General features: G+C 39.0%; 1 protein-coding gene across 5 annotated transcripts in view; it reads right to left on the bottom strand.

The window, feature by feature from the left end:
- The window catches only part of LOC136857954 (uncharacterized), a 184,989-nt gene that overhangs the window by 121,215 nt on the left and 41,742 nt on the right, over nt 1-22,032 (bottom strand). For 4 of the 5 annotated variants that reach the window (XM_067137085.1, XM_067137086.2, XM_067137090.1 and 1 more), the window contains exon 3: nt 10,940-11,017. The exons of the other annotated variant lie outside the window; for it this stretch is intronic. In XM_067137085.1, coding sequence (XP_066993186.1) covers nt 10,940-11,017 — 78 coding nt within the window. The remainder of the gene's footprint in view (nt 1-10,939; nt 11,018-22,032) is intronic. 5 annotated transcript variants of the gene reach the window in all.

Below are 22,032 nucleotides of genomic sequence, written 5' to 3' on the forward strand. Positions count from 1 at the left end.
GAGAGAAAGAAAATGAAATGCGATCTCTAGTCACTAGTGGCAGCAAGGTGCAGTGTTAATGTTGTCACATGTTGTGCCCAAGGTTGTGGGACTGAATCCCAGTGCAGTCAGTTGACATTTGAGGGTGCATAAATGGGAGAGTGCCGGTCCCGTGGTGTAGGGGTAGCATGCCTGCCTCTTACCCAGAGGCCCCGGGTTCGATTCGCGGTCAGGTCAGGGATTTTACCTGGACCTGAGGGCTGAGCAGCGGTCACTTGGTAGGCCAAGGCCCTTCAAGGGCTGTAGTGCCAATGCGGGGCGGGGGATAAATGGGAGAGAGCCATGTCAGTAGATTTAGTCATGTAGATCCTCATCAGGGCACACCTGGGTCTCTAAAGCTTCAGCAGCTAAAAGGGACGTAAATCCCACAGAATAATAATAATAATAATAATAATAAATATGATTATAATTTATTATTATTATTATTGTACCGGGAGGTACACCTCTACGCCACACATTTAAATGTTGCGCCTAAAAGCTCCTCTACAGGAGAAACACTGAACTTGAAACTAGACCTACTTAAACTTTTCCTCAGAAGATGTCACCACCTTAATTTTGTGATTGTGAAGTTTCCAGTACTGTATAAAATTCTACGTGTTTTGTTTACCATTTATCAAGAAGTTTGGACTTTCTGCAACAGATGTCACTACAAAAACTATGATCATGCACGCTGGTGCGAAGTGAAGGAACCTTTTTTAAGAAATTTTGTATTCATAAGTTTGTTCTTTACTAAATTATGTTCATTCATTTTTGGGTTGGCAATATTGGCAATATTGATCTTTTCTTTCCGCCAGTTTTGAATTCAGCCAATCCCTAATTTCTGTAATTAATTTTCGGCCTATCACAGGCTTCTTCTTCGATTTGGTGTGTAACTTTACGCTAGCCAATAAAAGTAAGAGGGTGTGGCTTGATTATTCATGAAAGGTCTCAAACTTTCCCGAGGGTTTATAAACTGAAGATTTTCACGTCTCTTGGCCACTTGATCAACATCTAACTAAGAGTGAGTATGTGAAGCAGGACGCGGGAGGAGCCTCTTTCATCAGGCAGCAGTCCTTCAGCAAGGTAATGGCCGTTTAACATCTTTTTTCCTTGCTCGCTACACAGTTTAACCGAAACTTTAATACGTAACCTACTTCTCTAAAATGTAAGTTTCTGCCGGCCTCAATAGTCTGGGAATAGCCCCTGTTTCATCGGCCTAGTGCCCTTTAGGTTTTAGAATGCATATCTAGGAGTGCACATACACGCCTCCATTCAATTTGGTGTTTCGGGCCATTTACTTAACCTGTTCTGTTTCTGCTAAGGCCCAGTAGGTTGGGTACAAGATACCCCTGTTTCATTTTTGTAAGTTATGCCTTGATGGCAAGTAACTGTAAGGTTCTGATATTGCCTTGAATAAGCTTGAAAAACTGAGAGCGGGTCAGCTCTTTTCTAGTGTTGTAAACGTGCCTCTGGGAGGCTTGATATTGTAATTAGGAGCAAGTGTTCCATGTTTTAGGGGATTTCTGCCCTTTGAACAAATTAGTGTGTTGTAATGTCGAGCTAGGAGCTCAAAATTGTAAAACTAGGGGCTTGTAGCGCAAGAGTGTTAAAATTCTGCAATCTTGAATCCTTCTAAGTCTTGTTTCCAAATTGTTATTTCACTCAGTGAAAAGTTGTTATAATCTTGTTGTTTCTTCTGAAAATATAACCTTTGTTAAAATTTTAAAATTAACTTTGACCTTGTAGTTAGACCCCTCATCCCAGCACCTTCTTTCACCTCTGCATTCCATAGATACAACAGAACAATTATCATTGTCACCATCATCCCAGTCCTCAGTGCATGATTTTACTCTTACTTTCTTTACAGAAAGATACATTAGCAGCATGAAGGTAATATTTCAATAGGCCTACTTCTTTGTCATGAATTTATTACTCTGAGCCATGAAACTGCCCTGACCTTAATCAAATACAAAACATAGGGACTATTTGCAAAAGGAGACTCAAAACTTGACTGTTTCACAAAAATATGCACGATAAGCATCTCAAGTTACAACGCAGTTAAATGATGGCTTATCTAAAAATGTATACGCAAAGTTTGTGGAATCCACACCACATCGTGTAAAGCAACTTATAAAACAGAAAGAACATATTTGTTATTAGCAAAAATTAAAGGTAAGTATTAGGTGAATATATGCCCCAAAAAGATGTGTATGGTACTGTCATATTCCAATTAATTCACAAGGAACTAGGAACTGTAGAAAAATCATAAAATGAGGCCCTGTAACATCAATAAAGATGGGTACTAAGAAGGCAAAATTGATCAAACCGGTTTCTTTTTATTCAGTTCTAAGGGGTGCAGAATTGTTTTCTTAGATGAGATCTGGTTCAATACCCATGATGTCTTAAAGAAAGATTGGGATAATAGAACCTGCAATTCTATACTGAAGGCACCAATATCTAGAGAAGAGGTGTTCGTGCTGGGCATTTCGTCCTGCAGGCGCACAGCATTGTAAAAGGGCGGGCAGGCAGGTGATGAGCGTATGCTATTCAGCCACAGTGATGTGGTTATGTCACAGACAGTGAAGGTAGGGCGAAGTTCCCCCAGTCACTCTCGATTACTGCGGCAACACCCGGGTTTGAAATGAAGGCAGAAAAATAAACCTGACTGCAGAGAGCCAGTGGGAAGAACTTTCTTTTTTTTCTTTGTGCATGCAGGAGACTGTGAAAAATATAGTGTAGAACGCCACTATAAAATGGATCAGGCTCATTCACATGAGACTGTTGAATGGGATAATCAAATTAAAATGGTTGAAGATCTGAAGAAACATTTCGACGACGTATTATTTATGTATTATTACCAAAGTTACGAAAATAATATGAATCACGTTCTCAAATAATATTAACGTTCTCAAATAATATTAATCATGTTTTCACACTGGTAGTAGGTAATAAAAAGGAGTTATATGTTGTATTCCTCTTTACAGGATGGAGAGAACTCTTGTCAAATAGTGGTGCAATTTTAAGGGCCAGCTACAGAATCTCATTCTTAATTGCACAGCATTTGAAACCTTTTGCTATGCGACCATTCGTGAAAGAATTCAACATAGCTGGATAATGTGTATGCCCTACTGAAAGGATCAAATTCAGTCAAATTAGCCTGTCTTGAGCAACTATTGCTTGACACATAGAACATGGAGAAAATATTGAACAGCATTAAAAGCTAAGAAATGTATTGCTTATTCTATACTGACGTCACTGACACAGCACATCTTGCAATATTTATTCGAGTGGACAAAGATCTTCAGTTGCATGAAGGGTACCACTACCAAGCAGGACGTTTTTCGTAATGTTCAGGAAGCTATACGAAAGGTTGAATTACCATGGAATAAACTGGTGTCAGTAGCTACCGATAGCGCTCCAGCAACGATAGGCAATAAATTCGAATTCTTGGCACATTTAAGGTCAAAATTACCTTCAAGTCATGGACTTCTGTCCATACACTGTGTTACTCACGAAGAGGCACTTTGTGTCAAGACAATAAAATTTATCCATATTATGAATGTCGAGGTTAATTTAGTGAATGTAAGGCATACTGGTCTCAACATAAGCAGTTTTGTGAATGTCTGACTTCACTGAAAACAGAATAGCAGGGTATTTCTTATTTTTGTCATGTTAGAGAGATCCATTCAGCTGACTGAAGAGATACGGATATTCATAGATAGGAAGGGAAAACCTGTCCTTGAATTTTCTGATCCTGCCTGGATCGTGGACTTTAGCTTTTTTTTTTTACAGATATCACTAGCCATCTGGACGCTCTTAATACATCATTGCAGGGTAGAAATCAGCTGGTTATTACAATGTTTGATGAAGTGCAGTCTTTCAAGTTGAAAGTCAAACTGTGGAGAAAACATTTGAAGAAGCACAATACCATTTTTCTGAATTTAAGCGCTGTTGCAGCTGACACTGATGATGATCACTGGCAAATTTTAATTTGTTCCACAAATAACTTGATGCATTTAATGAAAGATATCATGAAATTGGTCACCTTCAATCTCTTTTCCAGATATTTGCTTAGTCATTTCCAAACTGACATTAACTTAGCACCCTCCAATATCCAACTCGAGTTAAATCGACCTACAGTGTGACAGCTTTCTCCTAGAGAAGTGGAGTGTGGCCCTTAATGTAGTTGATTTTTATTCATTTGTTCAGCAAGATCGATTTTCACATCTATATTGGCAAGCAGCTAGAATAGCGAATGAACAGATTTTCTCACTTAAACCGTTTAATTCAGCGTCTTATAGCGCAGAAACAAAAGATACACATTTCTAATTGAAAGGGGAAATTTGGAAATTACATTTGCATGAATTATTTTTCGTTTTCGTTTGGTGAAGAAAATTTCAAGCTTCAATATTCAACTTATGTTCAGTGTTTTAGATTTACCAGCAATTCTTAACTGGGCTAATAGCTTAACACTCGTATGTGATGTGGATTGCCATAACGGGGTATATATACGATTTTTCACGATTTCATGCTAAGCTTTTAACATTCAAAGACCGAACATTACTGCCAACTGGCCATGCGTACGTACTGCAAGGCGCAAGTACAGCTTGCACGACCATAGTTCAGTAATGTCTTCAAGGTTGAGCCAGAGGTACTCCTGAAGCCAGAGGTAATGTGATGGGGAGGGCCCACGTAAAATAAACGGTGGTTTAGCATTTGAAATAGTCTGCTCTCTTTCCACTTGAGAACATGTAGGCTTAAATTTCTGCTGCAGTGTAGCGGATGTATATTTCATTACAGGATGTTTCTTTGTGCAGACTGATACTATAAATCACCATCTCTTCACTGATATGAATGTTGACATCATCTAATGAGAATTCACATAGTTCTTTCAACACCTTAAAACGTCCTACGACTCAATTACTTGGCCCGCTGTCACTTTGAAATATGATATTGCATGGTGCAGAAGCATGGCACAGTGCAGTTTGAATGAAAGAGAAGTAATTACGTTTTTATAAATCAGATAACAGCACTACACCAGACCGAACTGAGCAAAGTGAGAGTGGGCGCATAACATAAGGAATGGGAGGGCATGGTGAGCGTGGCCAAGTAATGGACAACAAAACACGCCAAATTATACGCCGTCTTTCTCATGAACTAATCATCCCATTAACCAGGGATTTGTGCCATATGAATCTTTGAACTATCGTTCCCGGTTTATCCACTCAAAGTTCCCGAGTCAACGATTAGTTTTCATTGAATTGCTTGCATTGAGAAACAACACAGACACATACAAGAACGTCACTTTTATTCCGTACAAAATGTGGAAGGTCTCTTCTCCGTTACCACACTACAAGGTAAATATCAAATTAATTAATGTAAACTACATTCTTTCGAGTCTGTACTGCAAACATTTGAAAATAATCTGAGCTGAACTGTTGTAACAGTGAATTCTAAAAGAGACTGCTGCATTTTCTTAGTGCTCACATCTGAATCACCTCTGTCCGCTGGGTAAAGAGCCACTCAAATGTTCCCCATCGCTGAAAGGTTAATGTATTTTGACCAGATCCAATAAATATGTTTGTACTGTTCAGAATGATTTACAATTTTCACTTGTATATTTCAGGAGGTGCTTTAGAAATTATTATTCTTCAGCTGCTTTTCCCACACATGTGGGGTCACAACAATTTAGTCCAGTTTTACAGATGGTTGCCCTTCCTGATGCCAACCCTATGTGGAGGGATGTAACCACTACTGCACGTTTCTGTGGTGGTTTGTAGTGTGGCGTGTCTGAATACGAAGAGGAGAATGTTGGAACACACACCAACGCCCAATTCCCGAGCCAGAAGAATTAATCAGACACAATTAAAATCCTCCAACCCGGCTGGGAATCTAACCCGGGACACTCTTAACTAAAGGCCACAATGCTGACCATTAAGCCAAGGAGTCGGACAGGTGCTTTAGAAATATATCTAATATAGTATGGAGTTAAGGTGGATAAGCTGTGGCTTGTGGTTGCCTGGGTTTAAATTATCTGATAAGCTCATTAACAATCCAATCACGCTTACCAGGAATAACATCAGTTAGGTTTTATTTGAAGGCATACTGTAGATCTACTTGGTAGATGCATTTACACTGTTGTTGAACTTTAATCCTTGATAGTAAAATTATGTGTTTTCACTCACAATGAAACTCACTCACCGTTTAGAGGCTAGCTATCATCTTTGGACGCCTGATATTTTAAATAGTAGAAGTCCGTTAAAGTGAGTACGGCATACAACGAGAACCCCGTTATAATGACAATTTTTGCCAGTCCCTTCAAAATTCCTATATTAAACAGTGTATTCTCCTTCGGATACAGTGACTCCTATCACTGACGCATCCGTTATTACGAGCTATTAAGTGTGCGCGATTTTTCCGTTACCAATATTTATGTACCCCAGCGATTACGTTGCAAGCGATCGATCACCTTTGGTATAGTTTCCTCGCTATGTCCACTAGCGAATTCTCTCGTTGACATTGGAAGGCAACGTCGGAGTCGATTAGTAATACCCGCCGACTTCTGTTTCGTAAAGAAAATTCAATATGAAAGAGAAAATGTTTTCATAATAAGTGCGTAAATAACATCTCCGATAACAGATGCTAACTCGCTAAAAATAAAGGCTGATTTAACGATCGTTTAATTTTAATGCTATATACTGCAATTAAGTAACAATGGGATACACCTCAAGATATGGCAGAGTGCATAATTGAAGCACACTACCAAACAACCATCACACATATATTTATTTTCGACTTTCCAACAATTAAACGTAATTATTGTTGAATAACAAATCATGCTGAACCACCAGTTGCCATAATGCAGCTCCAATGACAGTGCAACACCTGTCTGATCGCAATATAGTGGAATAATGCTGTATACGACTGTCCGTACAGCGTTGTTCCATAGCACACACATCATAGGTGAATATAATATCAGAATTCATTTTCTAATGTACTTCATCACACAGAAAATACATTTATTACAAGAACATAACACACATTGCACTGTATTTATTGGTTAATATTATACACTGAATGACAGTGATAATGCAACACCAAGGAGGAGTGGTTCGAAAGGGATGAAAGTTGGGGAAAAAACAGAGACGGCACGGACGAATAATTGATGTTTATTTCAAACCGATATGCAGGTTACACAATGCGCACGGCATCGACTCAGTAGGATGTAGGACCACCGCGAGTGGCGATGCACGCAGAAACACGTCGAGGTACAGAGTCAATAAGAGTGCAGATGGTGTCCTGAGGGATGGTTCTCCATTCTCTGTCAACCATTTGCCACAGTTGGTCGTCCGTACGAGGCTGGGGCAGAGTTTGCAAACGGCGTCCAATGAGATCCCACACGTGTTCGATTGGTGAGAGATCCGGAAAGTACGCTTCCCACGGAAGCATCTGTACACCTCGTAGAGCCTGTTGGGAGATGCGAGCAGTGTGTGGGCGGGCATTATCCTGCTGAAACAGAGCATTGGGCAGCCCCTGAAGGTACGGGAGTGCCACCGGCCGCAGCACATGCTGCACGTAGCGGTGGGCATTTAACGTGCCTTGAATACGCACTAGAGGTGACGTGGAATCATACGCAATAGCGCCCCAAACCATGATGCCGCGTTGTCTAGCGGTAGGGCGCTCCACAGTTACTGCCGGATTTGACCTTTCTCCACGCCGACGCCACACTCGTCTGCGGTGACTATCACTGACAGAACAGAAGCGTGACTCATCGGAGAACACGACGTTCCGCCATTCCCTCATCCAAGTCGCTCTAGCCCGGCACCATGCCAGGCGTGCACGTCTATGCTGTGGAGTCAATGGTAGTCTTCTGAGCGGACGCCGGGAGTGCAGGCCTCCTTCAACCAATCGACGGGAAATTGTTCTGGTCGATATTGGAACAGCCAGGGTGTCTTGCACATGCTGAAGAATGGCGGTTGACGTGGCGTGCGGGGCTGCCACCGCTTGGCGGCGGATGCGCCGATCCCCGCGTGCTGACTTCACTCGGGCTGCGCCTGGACCCCTCGCACGTGCCACGTCCCTGCGCCAACCATCTTCGCCACAGGCGCTGCACCGTGGACACATCCCTATGGGTATCGGCTGCGATTTGACGAAGCGACCAACCTGCCCTTCTCAGCCCGATCACCATACCCCTCGTAAAGTCGTCTGTCTGCTGGAAATGCCTCCGTTGACGGCGGCCTGGCATTCTTACCTATACACGTGTCCTGTGGCACACGACAACACGTTCTACAATGACTGTCGGCTGAGAAATCACGGTACGAAGTGGGCCATTCGCCAACGCCGTGTCACATTTATCGTTCGCTACGTGCGCAGCACAGCGGCGCATTTCACATCATGAGCATACCTCAGTGACGTCAGTCTACCCTGCAATTGGCATAAAGTTCTGACCACTCCTTCTTGGTGTTGCATTTGCTCTGTCAGTCAGTGTATATATGCAACCATGTGAAGTTATACAATACTCCACGAAGTCAAAATAGCAGTGCTTGTCTTAAGGAGATTTTTGTAAAAATTCCTTTATTTTGTGTTCAGATAATTGCACATGCCTAGTAAACCCTTTTTCTTTTCTTTGGTGACGGGAAGTGGACTTGCATATAAGGTAGGAAGATTCTGTGAGAGTACCTGTTAAAAAAAAAAAAAATTCATGTCACCTTGTTCTTGCTTAATATAGCGTATCTTATCCATGAAAGAAGAATGTTATGGGAATCACGAGCACTCAGCGCAGTTGGGGTCATCACTGGACAATTTTAACCATATAACCTTCGTAATTTTTAGGCCACAGTCTGTGTTTATGGATGCTTCTATCCCACTTACATCCTTAAAATCAGTTTGTTGGAGATCAGTCACTGAATGGTTTGTTCAGAGATGCTTCCCTCATCACATATTTCACCGCATAGGAACCATCACTTCAGAAACCATTCAGCACTGTTCCACTTACTTGGTTTGCGGCCTGTTTAGCAGGGATATTCCTCCCATGTCGACTTATATATGCCTTCCCGTTATCCATCAATGTTTTGCACATAATATCCTTCAACTCACTTTATGATTTTACGATCTGTTCAGTCAATTTGCACTACTAGAACACAACACAGCATCTTTCGTGCTCGCGATGTTGTAGACTCCTCTGTGCCATACAGCGTTGTTCCACCTGGTTCCAAACTTGTAAATCACATCCTACCTTGTTTCATGCATCAGCGTATGCAGAATGCTCTATACACCAGCATTCGCCCATAAACTCGACTTGACCCAAAAAGTGCTACACAGCGTTGTTCGGTGGCGTGCTTCAATTGATTTCAGAGGTTAGTTTACATTTTCTCGCATCTGGTTAAATTACGGAAAGGCTAGTACCTTGTAAATTTATAGTGAGAAGGTTATGATTTCTCTACTGGCGCTTGAAGTATGTTTTCATCATACGTATAGTACGGGTAAGTTAGGATAAGTGATGCTGTTTGAATAAGAAAACTGAAACGTTTGCCACAAAATGCGATCGATCATCTTTGGTACGGTATAGTTTTCTCACTATCTACATTTGCGAGCTCTATCGTGGACATTCGAGAGCAATGTTTGAGTCAATTGCTGTTCTCTAAAGAAAGTTCGAAATGGAAGAGGATAACACGTTTTCGTACTAAATGTGTAAATAACGTGGCTGACAGCAGTTGCTAACTCATTAAAAATAAAGGCTGAAGTAAACGTCCTCTTAATTTTTATGTTATATTCTGAAATTAAGTAAGAATGTGATACACCTCAAGATATGGCAGAGTACATCACTGACTTCAGAGAATAGTTCATATTTTCTCGCATCTAATTAAATTTCGAAAAGGCTACTGTGATGCAAATTTTTAGCGGAGGAGGTTATCATTTCTCTACATGCATTTGAAATATGTTTTCATGATACATACATAGTTAGGTTAGGTGATGCCGTTTGGAGAAGAAAACAGCAATGTTTGGCACAGAAGCCTCTGGAATGATACCATATTTCTCTGAATCCAAGACTATGTTTCTTTCTCAGAATCTCAGGTGAAAAATCAAGGATGAAATCCAAATTGTTCTACTAAAAAGACACCACAAACTGAGATGACAGCTAGGAAGTACAGACATTATAATGCACTATAAGACAGGAGCAAAATATATGATCATTGAAAATCTACGAGAGCAAACGAAGATAGGAAAAAGTATTAAAAGTCTATATATTTTGTGACGTGCTACAACGTGAAATGTAATCATTAAGCAGGAGTGAGTATATTTCAAATTTCTTGAAAGGAAACACACAAAATCAAAAGAGGGCACTTGTTACCCCAATTACAGTAATATGAAAAAGTGATGGAAAATTAACCATTCCCACTGCAAACAAGTACTGTAATCCAAATATTTTACAGTAAAAAGCGAGTGGTGATTTCACTAGATATTAAGTTATATTTACAAACATTTTTCTTTCAAGATTTATTTTTGTTTTAGAGATTTCAACCTAATACTGACACTGTTTTGAATTAATTTCAACTTGTAATACTATCCTTGGGAGGGGAAAGAAAGAACACTGGCTGGTATGGTATTTTGAATTATAAAGAGAACTTCTCCTCCTTTACAGAGCTTTATTGCATTTGTTACACCTCATAAAATTAAAAGACAAACAGCAGAGCACACTAAACAGAATAATACTTGTAAGATCTCAAATAGGTTATAATTTGAAAAAAAAAAATCAAAATGAAAGATTTCCATCCAAGACCTATCCTGCTGATCAGAGATGATACATAGAACTAGTTATAAAGTGATTAACTTGATCTACACAGGCAGAATTTATCTGACTGCACATGCACCCTTCCCAATACACCATTACAACAAGCAAGTATTTAAATAATAATCCAACCTGTGGGAAATACTGATGACCAGGTCTTGGGCGAACGGGATTGTAAGATCGAGCAGCAGTAGTTCCAGTTGGACTGAGCTGCAAAAAAAGTTAATGTCAATAACAACACTATTAAATGCCAACATGAAAAAACATACACAATATTTAGTTCTTATCAAATGGCAATATAGAGAATGAAAGTAAGATAGAAATTAATTAAGTACATAGGAATGTTAAATGTCGAAGTACATACTTCATTTACCTGTTCACAAAATAGTCTATACAAATGCACCTTCTATTCTGTGTCAAGAAGAAGTCCTCATCTTGATCGGGAACGAAAAACTAAATGAAAATCTCTGTTCTTCTTTGACCTTGGTGGCCAACACACTGTTCCAAGAAGATAATTATTTCACTGGCAAGTTCTTTCCAACACATGCACTAGCATTCTCTAAAATGAACTATGTTAACAGCATGTTCTTTACTAAAGTAAAAACTCATCTCTTCAAACTTACCTGCAACAAAGCTTCATGAAGCCAAACGCATTTATTTAAACCAGCATATTATTACTGAGAAACACCACCACTGACAAGAGAAGTTCGTCAATTATGTTGAAAAAATTTATTTGGTCAAAAAAGGCTCTACACGTACAGAGTTCCTAAATATTAGATCATATTATACTGAGATGTGTGTTTTTTCTCTCTAACAAAAAAAAAAGAAAGTTTTATAAATTCCAATTACCAGTACACGAAAATTTTTCGAGGTTTCATACCTTTCTTAGAACCACAGAAATGGCTCATGATCACACATTTGTTACCTACGTCATCAACACTCCCACAACAGAACTGCAAAAAAATAATTTTAATGAGGATGACAAATGGACTGGGGAAATGGTCGAAAAATTATTACATCCAGATACTTTGAAAGATCATGAGCTGTAAATCCTTCTCAGAAGTGAAGGCGAACACTCGACATAACTTGGATGTTGCAATAAATTCCCTTTGTTAACCCTTTATAGGTTACAGGTATAATTAATTACCACCCCTCTAATTTCAGTTTTATGCTTGAGTGAACATTTTTTTTTTAATATGATGTAATAGCAGAGCTAAAATGGATAATTACGCAGCCGCTGTCACAAAACTGTCTTTCTAGTAATACGGCAGATAGCTAATGAACTGTAGCCTAGTGGTAAAATAAATCTACCACTGCCCATTCTGTGTGGGTGCTTTGTTGTGATACATGCATGGGTATAGATATCAGTGAAATTCTAACACACAGTTGCTGACAATTCCTTTACATAAGATTAGTACCAGTCTATATGTATCTAGTCATCTCCCAAATGTGATACACTGCATATTATGTCACAGATTTTTACAAAACAACAGTACAAAAATAAACAAACCAAATCCCATGGCGCAACAGCCCTGAAGGGCCACGGTCTACCAAGCAGCCGCTACTCAGCCCGAGGGTCTGCAGATTACAAGGTGTCACAGCAAATCCTCGCGGGCATTATTCTTGGCTTTCTAGACCAGAATAGTACTAAAATAGTATCCCCCCCACGTATATGGCTTGCTATTGTTGCTTGTAGTAATAAAATTATCCATGATATCAACATGTGATATTTATAGGTTCATCTAAGAGCATTAGAAACAAAGTTGCAATTGTTCAGAGGTTCATATTTATTACCACTTACCAAATGTAACAAAATTTGTGGGTACATACCAGTAACCTCAATTCTGTACAATCCAACAAAGGTGACCAGTACAGTATATTACTTGTGATGGTTTTTTTACAATGTTTTTTTTATTACTATTGCTATAGCTGCTACGGTGGTTCCAAAGTACTGTGTTTGCCTATGGTTCCCAAGTCTGTGGGATCGGTTCCTACCGAAGTAGCGGATTACTGACTGGCAGAAAAATCCAAGAACACCATCTCCTGCGGTGTGAGGATCTAAAATATCTTACTTTAAACTGGAAAACAAAGGAAATATGAGAACCCAGGACACTCACCCACACACAAAATGCTCTCAGACTCTCTAATATTGATAATCGCCTAAAAAATAACTGAAAATGATGAAGAAAAGGCCCTTACATTTATGAAAAATGTTATAAAACAAGTTTTTAAAAATGCTAATATATTTGACCAAACTGACTTTTGGTGAGTGTAATATATCTCAGTTCTATTCATTGCATAGCTCTTGTTTTTACAGACAATTTACTTGGAAGTGTATATAAATATGGACATGATGATTTGCTGGATACACTTTGCACACGAAGAACCTGGGAACACTTTTTGTTCTTCGCACTCGTTTACAGCTTTCAAATGTTTTGCTCGTTTAATATGTTGAATATACAACAAACCTCCTTTCCGCACTCACCTTAACACACTGTACAATTAACGAAATAAAACACGTTCATCTGCTGTAAACAAGTCTTTTCCAAATTCATTCCCTATCTGAATTAAAAAGCACATACTTATGGGTTTCTCTTTTGGCATTTTTTTGCACAAAACTACTCGGTGGGGGTGGGGGTAGTTCTGTACTGAAACAGAAAGTTATAAAGCTGTTGTTTCCAATCCCTTCTTGTTTCCCTTGAGGTATGCGAGAGTGAATGACTGGCTGTTGGGGCGGGTGTGAAGGCTGGTGCATTCCTTGCATTTGACACACGTTAGGAAATACTTTCTCCTAATTATCAGAGTTTGTGCTCCTGCACATATCTTGGGAACACAAGACTCACAGGTCTAAATTCTTTCCTTACCCTTTCTTAGACACCAACAACTACTGGTCAGTGTGCTTGGTCATGCAAAGATATTTAGCAAATTTCACCATATGTAAGAAATATTTTGAGGGTTTCTGTATTCGTCCCTTTAGCATTGCTAAGAAACTACATAATATCTGTTAAGCCATTTTCCTCCAATGTCATAACAAACAAAACCTGAACTAAACCTATTTTCGACTTTTGTATACTTCACCATCATAACACATTCGCTGCTGGTCCCTTAGATCCTTGCATCACCAAGGAGTTAAAATCGTAATTACGTAGCTACAATCTTGAGGATAGAGTTTAGCAATTACTAAATATATATTTACTTCTAAGATTTCTTAATGCCAGAGTTATAAATGCAAGAATACTTACAATTTTTTAACACCAAAAAGTTACAAATGCAAGAATGCTTAGGCCTATAAGATCACCAACAGTGAATGTGATAAACTATCTCCGGTTGCCCGGATGTGGTATACGAGCTCCCTCCAATTCGCCCTGTGCTTGTACCACCCTTCTTCCATTAACTTGTGCCAATCATGTCCACTCTGAAGTACATCCTTCTGCATTAAATCAATCCACTTTCTTATTGGTCTTCCCACATGTCGACTTCCTTCCACCTCCCTTTCAAAGTCCCTCCTTGCAGTTCTGTTCACTGGTATCCTCTTTGTATGCTTCAGTCTCGATTCCTGAATCTTGTTGAAGAGAGAATCTCCCTTCTTCTCTAATCTTCTCATTCTTGATCTTGTTCTTCCTGGTTTTCTGCACCAAGGTATGAAGGAATTTCATTTCAGCTGCTTGGAGTTTAAAATGATGCCCATTTTGTGCTGGTTTTGAGGCTCCATGTAAAAATTGGTGTATAATAAGAGTTATAGAGTATCGTCTTTGTTGTGTTTTCTAAGGTACCTCTTTATTCCACAGCAGCCACCTTCATTGATGGTAGAATTGAGTTGCTTTGTAGATTCAACTGTCCTTTTTCTTCTTCTTCTTTTTTTTTTAGAATCTGCTTTACATCGCACCGACACAGATAGGTCTAATACCAATATAAATGGTCCGTTATTGGACATTATAAATTTTCCAGCTAACTCATTCCTGGCTACCAGCGTTTCGCCCCCGTGTGCTAGGCTGGGTTCATCAGTTGGTACCTAGCACACCTACCAAGACGCATGGCTAGTGCACACCGTGGAGGCTACTGAGTAGGCTAATTGTAGCCACTGGCAGTGCCAATGCACTTTGAGAGACTTTGTCCCATTACCAAAAATTGATGCCATGCATCTTGGTAGGTGTGCTAGGTACCAACTGATGAACCCAGCCTAGCACACGGGGGCGAAACGCTGGCAGCCAAGAATGAGTTAGCTGGAAAATTTATAATGTCCAATAACGAACCATTTATATTGGTATTATAGCCTAAATTTACTCATTCGGAACAAATATTTCAGATTCCCTATGGGAATCAACATCTATATCATCAACAAATAGGTCTTTCGGCGATGATCGGATAGGAAAAGGCTAGGAAGGGGAAGGAAGCGATTGTGGCTTTAATTAAGGTACAACTTTATACGAAAATGGGAATCCATAGAAAACCATCTTCACGGCTGCCGACAGTGGGGTTCGAACCCACTATCTCCCGAATGCAAGCTGATAGCTACATGACACTAACCACACGGCCACTTGCTCGGTGATTCAGCTGTTCACCTCATGTTTTGCCAGGTTGTCTTTTGAGACAATGCTGTTCAAGTACTATAAATATGGAAAACTATCCAGCTTTATTTCATGAGTATCTGCACTGCTATCTTTGTGTTGCTGAAGTTTAAGCCATACCTCAAACTCATCACTTAAGCTTAGATATTTCTCAGTTCTTTTCTAATTCACTCCAGATGGCAATGTCATTGGTGAATGCGAGTGCTTTTAGGTCCTGTCCTTTCCTTTCTAATCCGACAAGTGCTATGCCCGCCTATAGACGAGCTGGCGCAGCTGGTCCAGCAAGGCTACGCCCGTCCATAGACGGTGCAAGAGAACTTTAATTTCTTTCAGTTTCCCGGTTCACTCTTGAGTGCTGATTTGATCTCTCGCATGTTCTGCCATCTGTTGGGCATTATGTAGAACTAATTGAACACAGCTTATAGCTTAGGGAAGTAACTTACAGAGCTTTTTTAGACGTCTGTGGAGCTCATCTGTGATGTAAACAAGCATGGCAGAACAACAAGCTAGTTGCTCCTGCAACGATGTTACTTTGAATCAAATGATTTTAATGAATTGTTACCCTCTTGGAGCCAGGAGCCGATCTGGTCGGCCGCTCGCCATCAACTGGAAGAGGCCAGAGCTCCGCCTCCACTCTACTACTGTAAAGTGCCAGGCCATTTTTATTGGAAATACATATATTTTAAAATTCGTGTATTTCTACCGGTGTATGGCAAAAACCGGCAAGAAATTTTCTACATATCGACTACATAGAATAAACAATTGATTTAGAGTGATATAAAGAATAAAAAACTTTTTATTGTTGATATTATAATTGTCGATAACGTTTATTTTTAGGAAGAGATAAACATTTTCGCACTTTCTCAATATCTACTTTGAAAAACTCATTTACAAGACAAAAAATATACATAATTATGTAGAATATATTTCTGAGTACAATTTCTACAGAATAATTACTCTGAACGAGAAAAATAAAAACAAAAAATTAAATTTCAAACATATGTCACTAGTAAAAACAAGACAACTTACTCGCCGATAAAATTTGCGTATATGTTTTCGATGTATTGCAAATACTGACAAAACGTTTTCTACGTGCGGACTACATAGTATAAAAAATAATTCTGAATTATTAAAAGAAATAATAGTTGATATTATAGTTTTTGTTTTCTGGAAAACCTGTTCTCGTATTCGGTTCTTCAGTATGAGTGAGAGGACGGATGAAAGTTTATGAGATCCCGAGTGAGTGAGACTGTATGTGAGTATGAGTGAGTCGGCCTAACTAAAGTATATGTGGGGATTCTAGAGAGATAGAGACTGAGAGAGAGAGAGAGAGAGAGAGAGAGAGAGAGTGAGTGTGTGCGTGTGTGTTGAATTACTTGAATGTTGAACAGGTCTTGTATTATGTAAATATGCCTTGTTAATATGGTAACTGTATATAAGCACACTATGTAGAATGTAATTGTATATTTGAATATTGTAATTTTAAGTGGTGGAGCCACTTTCGTGTATGTGGGGCTATGCCCTTTCCCCATTCACCATCCATACATTGTACCTACAATTAGTGGAAAATAAATAATAATAATAATAATAATAATAATAATAATAATAATAAATAATAATAATAATAATAATAATAATAAATTTTACAATACAACAGAATATATGTAATTAAAAAAATCTATGGCACTAAAGCCCTGATTTTCTTTGGCCTACCAAGCGACCCCTGCTCAGTTGCAGTTTACGAGGTGACGCATGGTCAGTGGGACGAATCCTCTCGGTCATTAGGTTTTCTAGACCGGGCTCCCCCTCTCACCCTCAAGATATCTCCTCAGTTGCAATCACTTACGGTCACTTAGGTCCAGTGGACCTCGAACCAACCCTCAGGCCCACGTAAAAATTCTCGACCTGGCTGGGAATCAAATCCATGACCTCCAGGTGAGAGACAGGCACGCTACACTTAGCCCACTGGGACCGGCATTTACGTAATGATAAAGAACTATATGTGACTATAAGATTTAGGAGAGAGAAAGTGAAAAGTAAACTGAAGTATGATACGGGTGGAGAAACAGACGGAGGGGCAGGTTTAGGTCCAAGAAGTGGTAGAAATTTCCACGAAATGTTCTCCAGAGACATTAGCATCACCATCATTTTCGTTATCACTAGTTTCATCTACCACCATATTCACAGTAGCTTTAGTGCCGTTAGAAACAAATAAACGTCTCTTCTTTAGCTGCGGTGATTCCGGGGACGTGTCTGGTATAATTTTGTTGCTAATCTCTGAACTAAATTCACTATCGCTATCCAATAAATCATCCGCATTTACTTCGCATTGTTCCAAACACTGCATTAATTTATCGTCATCAATACCTGCTGAAAAAAATATCACGTGAACCACTTGCCATTAAGCTGTCATAAATCCACTCACTGCAAGGAGCAATCTCTTACTGACTGGTTAGCGGTATTTGTAAACACAGGAAACGACTCTTGTGAAAGCTAAACACCCTCTTAGAACTGCCAAAGCAAGGTCAGGCACACAATAACTTGTAGCCCCTTTAGTATAGGTTGTCACAAAAGTATGCACGTCACTATAGGATGCCACAAAATTATGTATATCACAGAATTTTAAGTACATCGGCCCTGGCAACTTCCGACTGGATTTTTAAAGGCCGACCTGATCGGCTTTGGCAATTTAAAGTGTGGGTGCTCGCACTACCGCCTGGCTCCAAGAGGTTTAAGCGATTTTGAAAGTAAGAGTTATACAGAGTGTGCTCAAAATACTGTATGTGAGAAAGAAACAGAGCCTCCTTCTAAACGAAAGAAGAAAAACACAGCGAGTTCAAAAGCTATTTCATCACTATTTTTGTGGCGGACGGATGACTTTTCTCCACCAGACTTTCAAGTAACTGTGACAGACTCTAGGAGCGAAGTAGTGTCTGATGACAACCCCAAAATCACTGATTTAAAAAAAAAAATCGTGCCATTAGAGTGGGTGCAGCTGGTTGTTGACGAAACAAATTGGTATCACAAACAACTAGCGGAAAACTTTGGGCTGTCACCACATTCCAGGTTTAGAATGTATTTTAAGATATTTACTTATGAATTAGACAAGGAGTTACAAGTATTAGTTTGCCTGCAGATTTTAGGAAATCATTTTATATTGGGCTCTTTACTTTGTATATATTGTAGATGATTGTTACTTAATATTGTTGTTTATACCTTTGTTATCTTTCATACTTATTTAAACTTATTACTATTATTATTATTATTATTATTAGTGTAAAATGGCCCTCCATAGGCTGTATCTAATAATTAAATAAATAAATAAATAAATAATAAATAAATAAATGATGTACGCGTGGGCACAAAAAGTGTAATTCTGTTTTCTCTCAAAATAATATTGAACATAAGTGTAGGATTTTACATTTGCATTTAGATTTATAAAGAACTAACATTTATAAACATTTTAAGCTAATCAGCCCACTAATAAGTTAGAAATAGAGGCTTCTACAAATTTATTTAACATACAAATGAAAAAACTCGGCACTGAGGTAGCAGTCAACTGATAACTCAGCACTTAAAAGATTAAGCGACTTCATTACAACATCCATCATTATGATGAATAGAAGAGGTGACAACGAACTGCCTTGCTGTACTCCTCTCTTCATTTCAAACCAGTCCGAAAAATTTCCATCTACTAGAACACAGCTTCTGTTTCCACTAAGCAAGTACTTCACTTTGTCTACAAGGCTGCTTCGCACCTGCAGTACATGCATTGCCAAATTCTTTCCTTGGTACGCCGCATAGGCCTCCTCAAGATCCAAAAATACTAAAAATATAAGGCTTTTCCTTTTCCCAGCATTTGTCCACCAGCATCTTAACTAATCTAAATCTAATTGCCCTTCCTGGTCTAAAGCCACACTATTCTTTCCCTAGAAATTGTTTCACAGTGTCACTGATTCAGTTTTCTATTATTTTTTCCAGTATTTTCGGACCATCACATAGCAGTGTAATTCAGCTATACTTGGTCCATTTACGTCTGCTTCCTTCCTTGAACAGAGGTACAATTAGAGCCTTCTTCAATTCCTCTGGGATGTGTTGTTTTCTCGACATATGTTGAGCAGTCTGTACAGCCATTGGGTTGCCAGAATACCAGCTGCTCACAGCATATCTGCATCCAGGTCGTCTCACCTACTACCTTTCCTTTCCTCGTGTTCTTGAGTGCCTTCTCCAGCCATGTAACTCCTGGCCCAGTGTCTCAACTCGGCTCTTCTCTGTCCATTGTTAGTTTCTGTATCTCCATTCAGCAGCTTGTCTAAGTAGGTACCGAGTTTTTCCCTTATTTATCCCTCATCTCGTGCTGGAGTTCCATTGTCCCATTTTATCACCTTCTCATGTTCTTCACAACTCTATACAGCAATTTTTTGTTTCCTCTACCACCATCTTCCAGTTTGTAAATTCATTCCATTTCTTCTCATAGGGCCTATATTAGACAGGCAGATAAAAGTGTGGTTTACATGTATGCGGCAGTTGCACATTTATCTGGAAGTTTGGTTGAAAACGCGTGCGCCTTTAGTTTATATGCAATCATCATTATCAATTTTCTGCTTCAGCAAGCCGGGTGCGGGTGTTTACGAGCCTCTTCCAGTTCGTCCTGTCCATCCACAGCTGATGTTCTACCTTTTGCTGCCAATTTACATCACATTTGGCAAGGTCTTAGAAAATTTGCTTTTCCCAACTATCACGAGGCCTCCCTCTGGGCTTCCTACCAACAACATTCCCTTCATAGCAAAATTCCTTTCATAGTATGCTCTTGGGGTCCTAATTGGAGTCATCCTTCTCATATGTCCATACCATCATAATCTGTTTAATTCTAAGGTTTCCAACAGGCTTCTGTCCAATCCAAGTTGTTGCCGAATAATTTAATTCCTTATTTTGTCCCTCCTTGTCTTTTGGAGACATGACCGAAGAACTTAATTTCAGTGGCCTGTAGGCAAGTTTGTGCAGATCTAGTCAACGTTGCTGCTTCCAGTCTGTATGTTAGAATTTGTACAAGATATGTTTTGTACAGCGTGAGCTTGCAAGCTTGAGAAAATGAGTCATCCCAAAGTAATTGACAAACGGAGTGGTAGAATTTTGATGCAGCTTCTATTCTTTTGCCTATTTCTTGTTTTATGGTATTGTCAGAAGAAACAAAGCTCCCTACGTATTTGAAGTTATTGACAATGTCTACTTCTCCATTTTGCACCCGCAGGTAGACTGCTTCAGGATTTCGACTCACTAAACCAACAGTTTTAGTTCGGCTGATGATCATTCTCATTTTTTCAATTTCTTCTTGCCAAAGATATAGTTTAGCTTAAACTTCTGATTCTGTCTCACCCCATAGCATGAATTCATCAGCAAATACAAGTGCATTTGTTGCCTGATCCTTCATTTCCACTCCTTTTATAACCTCGGGAGAATATTCGTAGTTTAGCTATGCCAAAGTTGGACAGGCAGTTAACGCTCGTAACTGAGACTTTGCTCGTATCGGGGACGCTGCCGTAAGAATCAATCACCATGATGAATCTACATCTGCATGATGCTATACGAAAAATAAGTTGTTATAATGTAATATATTTACAAAATATCACAACTATCATAGAATTTTTATAAACTTCCCAAACAAACAAGTTCTTGCACCTAACTACATAAGTTGCATGCAAGCATATCAACGATAAGCTTCCTAGGTAGCCATGGTCATTACAGCATCATGGCTTGACGTCATACTGTTATTTATCAGTTCGAGTCCCAATAGCAAACATATTTTGTACCTTTTAAATGTTAGTCAGCAGGGCACTAGAAATGATAGTACACATTTCCTAATAACTAGAGTGCATGCCACAAGCTTGGTTAATATTCCAAATCTTTCCACGGTACTCATACGGAGTAAGGGTATATGACGTTCATAGTGATTTGTCCGTCAAATGAGGACATTATGAAGGTTATATTTCTTTGACTTCATAACAACTTACCACCAAGTATTTACACTAAAGTGAGACAAACGCTTGCCAGTTACTATTCTAACAGTGTTGGAAAAATAAACTACCTATTAAATTAACAATAAATTGAATATTAGGATTGATGAATACAGTGGCATTGATTAAAAATATAAACTTTACTTTCGCCGTAATGCGCATCCTTGTAATTAATATTTCACAAAAAACCAAATTATATCGTGTGGTAGGATACATAACATGAATCTTACCGTTTGCATCCAGGTAACATTTTCAATCTTTTTATTTTCTACAACAATTTCTGAGTTTCGTTACATATTTAAGTAATTTTAAAATTTCTTCGTATGCGCAGATATCAGTCCTAATTCTTTTCTTCGCCTGAACTTCCACATTATAGTCTAATAAGACTCTAATATTGGACTCTAGTAATACAATTACAAAAGGAATAAACTAAACAATTGAAAGCATCAGGGAATACATATACCACTGTGCTAAATTTCACTACATTTTAAGTAACCTTATTGACAACTCAATAAAAATGTTACTACAACTTCTGCATAACAATACCATTTTGTACGCAAGAAAATATTTAACTTCGAGTTTGCAAAACTGCAGCCTACGTATCTGGCTGTTTATCAGATATTCGTAGTACCGGTCCTTACTA

The sequence above is a fragment of the Anabrus simplex genome, chromosome 1 (genome assembly GCF_040414725.1).
Source record: "Anabrus simplex isolate iqAnaSimp1 chromosome 1, ASM4041472v1, whole genome shotgun sequence".
NCBI lineage: Eukaryota > Metazoa > Arthropoda > Insecta > Orthoptera > Tettigoniidae > Anabrus > Anabrus simplex.